Here is a 5,861-nt window from a genome sequence, read left to right as displayed (position 1 = left end):
TTGTAGGAGTAATTGGTTGTGGTGATTAATAGGTTTGATTTGTAGGGGTGATTTGTTGGAGTGGTTATTGGAGTGATTTGTAGGGGTGAATTGTTGGTGTGATTTATTTATGTATTTTTAGGGCGGATTTGTAGATGTGATTTGTTGGAGGGATTTGTAGGGGTGATTTGTTGGAATTATTTGTAGATGTGATTTGTTGGATTGGTTTTTGGAGTGATTTGATGTAATTTTTAAGGCTGATTTGTAGGGGTGATTTCCCCTTGTTGTCGAGCTTTAAGAGAAAATTCTGTTGTACTGCTGATTATTAAATTCCAGCTAATTGAGAGCTTTATTTCAGCCTATCATGTTATCTAAATACTGAGACAGAAAACCCTATCAGGGGCTGAGAAAAAGAGTAGGAAAGAGAGACTGTTAAGAGACTGGGTTAGTGAAAGACTGTGTGAGAAACTGACAGAGACCATGTGAGACTGGGGGAACGAGAGAGAGACAGAGAGAAACTGTGAGACAGACTGTGTGGGCGAGAGACTTTGTGTGGGAGAGAGAGAGAGCGAGAGAGACAGTGTTGCAGAGAGACTGAGTGGGAGAGAGAGAGACTGTGTGACAGAGAGACAGTTTGACAGGCTGTGAGGGAGATGCCTTTCTGGCTGTGCAGTATGCTGGCTTAGGGGAGCAGATTAATTAGCTGAGCTGTGCTGAAAGGTCTACCATATCTGGATAGGCTCTGACAGCACTGTAGGCTTCCAGATCAATCCGTCATGATCTCCTGCCTGCCTGGAAATGAGATGGGATCGCTTGGGGAGCTGAAGTGTGTGTGTGTGTGGGGGGGTGTGGGGGTGGGTCAGACGCTGACTTTTACATGAGCTGCAGTAGAGTGAGGGACATATTTCACCTTCTGAGAGTCAGAGGCAGAGAGAGAGACTTTCGCTGCAGCATTCTGAGTGTGCTATCAGAGTCGCGCACACACATGCAGTAGTGCCATCATGCCTTGCCCACTCATCACCTATGTACTGCCTATTCACTTATACATTATACATTCACTTATGCATGGGGGAAGAGAACCAAGTCCACATTTACAAAATTCTTTTCTGTTGATTCTAATAGGATTGTGTTCATATTTGCATGCGTCTGCCATGTGTTTACATTTATTCTAATTAAATGTAGCACAAGAAAGGTCTTGATGGCATTTGCATGTCAGAAAAACATGCTGCTTTATCTGACTAGAGGTGCTAAGTATATTTCTAAAATATAAAAAATCATCTTATATCAACACCCCTATAATTGCCAATATTATAAAGTAATATTATTGATATCAAGTCTATAAGTTTCCTTGTCTGGCCAAAATAATGATATTGATATAATGACATAGTGCATTATTTAGAAAGGTAATGATGCACTGCTGTAAGGTTGACATGGTAACTGCATGTCACTGGAAATGACATTCATCACCTCTGTAACAATATATATAAAAAATACAATATATACATAAACTTTATAAGAAATTCAGATAAAATAAATGCATGGAAATGTAGAGAATTACACTCATATTGTCATGTTATTCCTAGTAATAATAATAATAATAATAATAAAAATAAAATAATAATAATAATAATAATAATAATAATAATAATAATAATAATAATAATAATAGTTTTAATTAAAAATTATCACTGAACTAAGAAAACATGATGACTACAACTTTAACAGCTTTGTGTCTTACAGAAAGCCTGAGACCAATTCAAATCTATTGGGCATGTCACAGTTCTAGGGATAAACCATAAATTCAAACATTTTAAAGGTTTGTAGTAGTCTGGCTAAAGGCCAACAAAGATTTCACTTTCCAGAAATGATATATTGCAGATGAAGCAATAGCAACTAGCTGAAAACAGTGTAAATAAGAATAGAATTTTGCTGTAATTTGCTGTAGGATCTCAAGGTTCTGTAAGTTATGGTTTACCAAAGCAACAGCATATGAAGTTGGAGATTTAATACAACAATGGACATGCACTGTTTCCTACAGGGTGCTTTTCACAAGACAGACTTTGACAGCAACTGAGTGAGATGAAATAATTGTTTTTTCAAATTAAAATGCATTCTGAGGGGCTTCATTTAAACCAGATTTTGAGGGCAGATCAAAGAAAGTCTGTGTGGAACTGAATCCCCTCCTTAGATATGCTGACTGGTGAATGCATGTAGTTTCAAACATGGAGTGCGATATGACACCTCAGTGACAGCTAAGGTTTTCAGTAAACACATGCACTGGCATTTCGCCCTGATTTAGTATTAACACTTAATCCCTAACACTAACATCCTTTATTACCAGCAACCATGAGTGGTATTATTTGTCCATTAAAATGGGTGTTGCATGCAACCACTCACCCACCTGCACCCACAAACCCACTCATCCACCCTCATACACTCAGCAGCACACACACAACCACACACACACACACACAAAACCAGACACACCCAGCAGCACACACACATACACCTGCACTCATCCACCCACATTCATCCACCCTCACATACACACACCCATTAGCACACACACGCACAACCACAAACACACCCACATACACACAAATCCACACACTCACCAGAACACACAACCACACACACATGCCTGCCCCAGTCAAATGAGCCTCGTTATACCAGTTGCCCCATGTCTTTTCCACATGGCTGCCCATCCACCCCTGCCTGTCTACCACAGCCAAGCTGCCGGGTTACACTGCACCTCTGTGCCCTACCTCCCCCTCTCCGAGACACAACCTGACATGTCCCCTAACAGTGCTGTGACTAATGTTGTCAGGGACCAGCATATGGTGTCCTATCCTCCCTCTTGGGCGAATCTGTTCGAATCTGTTGCACAAACGCGTAGCAGTGCTTTACACGCTGGCTCGTGTGGGCTGATACACTGGGAACCATCTACACACAGAACCATGCCTCAAACACAGGGGAAGGATGAAGAGCAGCTCACCACTCTGACATGTTTTGAGGTCTACTGCTACATAATTTTGAATTTGGAGGTTTGTTGCCTAACACTGCCCTCTTCTGGTGGAGAACCTTCACTACCCAATGCTTTTTTGTTTTGCTTTTTTTTTTTTTTGGCTGTGGTGATGTCACTTTTACAGTTTAATCCTTTTTGTCAACGCAGAATACCAGTAGAGAACGTAAAGGATGGTATACATTGTTCAGTGTGTCAAGGCCTTATGTAGCCATAGAAACACAGGCCTAAAAGATTCTCTAAATATTCAAATGTGCTCAAATAAATAGCCTTTTCCCATATATGGCTTCACAATGCAACACGCGCAGGAAAGCTAACTAACTGAAGACAAAACCGTAAAGCTATTTACCCAAAAGGGAATAAAGTCAGACTTTGGATTTAGCGATGAGTTCAACTCAGAAGGCAGAGAGAGAGAGAGAGCGAGAGAGAGAGAGAGAGAGAGAGAGAGAGAGAGAGAGAGAGAGAGAGAGAGAGAGAGAGAGAGAGAGAGAGAGAGGGAGAGGTCCGGATAAATATTTTACAAAAATAGCATGTGTAAAAAGGAATAAGTTATTTCTGACAGCGCGCGGCCACTGGCGCTGCGCATCGTCCGTCTCCGCGAGTCTCAACAGCTCGGGTCCCGTGCGGCCGTTATCGCGCGCTCACGGCGACGGGCTTCTACTTCCCGTAAAACATCTCGAGCAGAAGTTCTTCCATGTTGACCGTTCCGATGACGGGCTTGAAGAAGAGGCCCGCCACGACGTTTGCGTTGATGGACCGTAGCATGGAGAGCGCGATGAAGAGTTTGGCGAACCTTGTGGTGTCCCCTCGGTGAATCATTTTGACATATTCATTAAGGGCCTGGTGCGCCTCGCTCTGCAGCCCCTGGATGTAGTGCGGACACTGCAGTCCTATAACATCTACAACACACAAACCGAGGCACGTTAGGGACACGCACGCACACCTGGACGGACACGGCGCACCAACACAAAACTCCAGTGAAATTATCACTTGGAAAAAGGTCTCAAATTAAGATGTTGGCTCATTTTAAAAAACCGTTTGTTAACCAGATAAATCTAACCACACGTGTATAATAATAATAATAATAATAATAATAATAATAATAATAATAAATAAATAAATAAATAAATAAATAAATAATGGTAGTGCGTTAGTTGTTACTTATTACTAGTTATAACTTTTTTTCACAGCTGGAAATGTGTGTAGCCTGTATAGGTAATTATATCTTTATAATTATATGTTTATAATATTACACATTATTATTATTATTATTATTATTATTATTATTATTATTATTATTGTGTTTTTTTGTTAATAGTAGTAATAATATTAATAATAACTTTTTGTTGCTGATATAGGCTTCTACGTAGGTGATATGATAAGAATCACGTGTGTACACACATTTCCATCAGTAAACACGGGACAAAAACTTTTGCTCGCCTGGGTTAAACAGGATGGCTCCTTTTAAATAGGCATACTCCTTCGTGCTGATATCCAGCACCCAGCATTTACTGAGAAACATTTGAATTCCCTGCACATCGGCGAGCGCGACCCCGGCGCTGCTCTGCCCTTGCGGGCTCTCCTGCTTCCCGCGTCCGCCGGTGAGGATCCGCTGCAACATGCTGGGCTCGGGCGTGTCACAGGTCTCAAAGTCAACTCGGTCCTGCGCCATGCCGAGCACTAACAGAGGCGCCCAGCTGCTCCGCACGAGCACGTGCTGGTCGTCCACCGGTAGCTCGCGAAAGCACGGGACGTTCTTCACGAACTTCAGCGTTTTCACCAGAACCGCGGACGCGGCTTTGCACGTGGTCTGGGGAGAGCGGAGAGCGACCTTTTTCTTAGATCCACAGGCGCATACTTGCATCGAAATGGCGACCCTCGGGTTCCTGGACCCGCGCTGGGACGACTGGCTGTCGTTCTTTAGAATACTGTACAAGATGCTGTTTTGTCGTCTTTCCCCGCTGCAGTGGCAGCTGTCGAGGTAAGCCATGCCGCCAATGCCGCCCGTGCTCCGTAGATTTCGTTACTGCACCGCTGGGTTCTTCCCTTGGTCAGTTCCATTCACTGCGGGCGTTTGTTTCCTTCCGTCCAAACGCCAAGTAGTTCGACTTTTTAACCAGTGACGCCTCCCACTCTTTCTCTGACGCACACATTAGAGAGACGGTCTCTGTAACATTTACAGGGAAGGGCTTCATCATCAACATCGGAAAATTCTATCATGTTATTTTATATGAATATAATTAAATATTTACAGTATACCTCAGTAATAAAATCGGTAAGTTTTCCCTGGCCCATTGACAGCTTTCTTTGTATAATGTTAAATATGGTCCCCAAATAACTGCAGTACAGAAGAATAGTATTGAAAAGGTTTTATTAAGGTTGCCCTGGAGTGGAGTAGGTTTTTTTAAAAACTGCCTGCTTTTTGTGGTGTGTGTGTGTGTGTGTGTGTGTGTGTGTGTGTGTGTGTGTGTGTGTGTGTGTGTGTGTGTGTGTGTGTGGGTGTGTGTGAGTGTGTGTGGGTGTGTGTGAGTGTGTGTGTGTGTGTAATATCTAACCACACAAACACGCACATACACATACACATACACACACCCAGTGGCATTTGAGACACAAAAGTGGTGCTGGGTGTTGATATGTGTCAGTGTCACCGTGAGAGTTTGAGAGTTGGTCTGACACTCAGACCCATCCAGCAGCTCTGAGGAAGGGATGACGAAGGGATTCAGTTCATATTTCCATCGCTCTTTATTTCTCAAATCTGTTCATCTGCCAGTGCTAAGTGAGAGAACTGAGAGCAGGGTTTCTGTTTAGCCGCTCTGCATTTAGCATGAGGCATTACCAGCTGCAGGTTGAGCTTAAGAGT

At 42.8% G+C, this 5,861-nt stretch overlaps 1 protein-coding gene across 1 annotated transcript; it reads right to left on the bottom strand.

The window, feature by feature from the left end:
- Positions 1-1,630: 1,630 nt before the first annotated feature.
- Positions 1,631-5,134, bottom strand: nr0b1 (nuclear receptor subfamily 0, group B, member 1). The gene is made up of 2 exons (XM_027011409.3): positions 4,442-5,134; positions 1,631-3,900 (listed from the first exon to the last, which is right to left on the bottom strand). The coding sequence occupies exons 1-2, from the start codon at positions 4,989-4,991 to the stop codon at positions 3,659-3,661; spliced, it is 792 nt and encodes a 263-aa protein (XP_026867210.2). The 5' UTR covers positions 4,992-5,134; the 3' UTR covers positions 1,631-3,658.
- Between the last annotated feature and the right edge of the window lie 727 nt (positions 5,135-5,861).

This window comes from Electrophorus electricus, chromosome 23, assembly GCF_041902795.1.
Source record: "Electrophorus electricus isolate QZ-2024a chromosome 23, ASM4190279v1, whole genome shotgun sequence".
Taxonomy (NCBI): Eukaryota; Metazoa; Chordata; class Actinopteri; order Gymnotiformes; family Gymnotidae; genus Electrophorus; species Electrophorus electricus.
The sequence above is the reverse complement of the archived record's forward strand: the minus strand, read 5'-3'. Positions and strand labels throughout refer to the sequence as shown.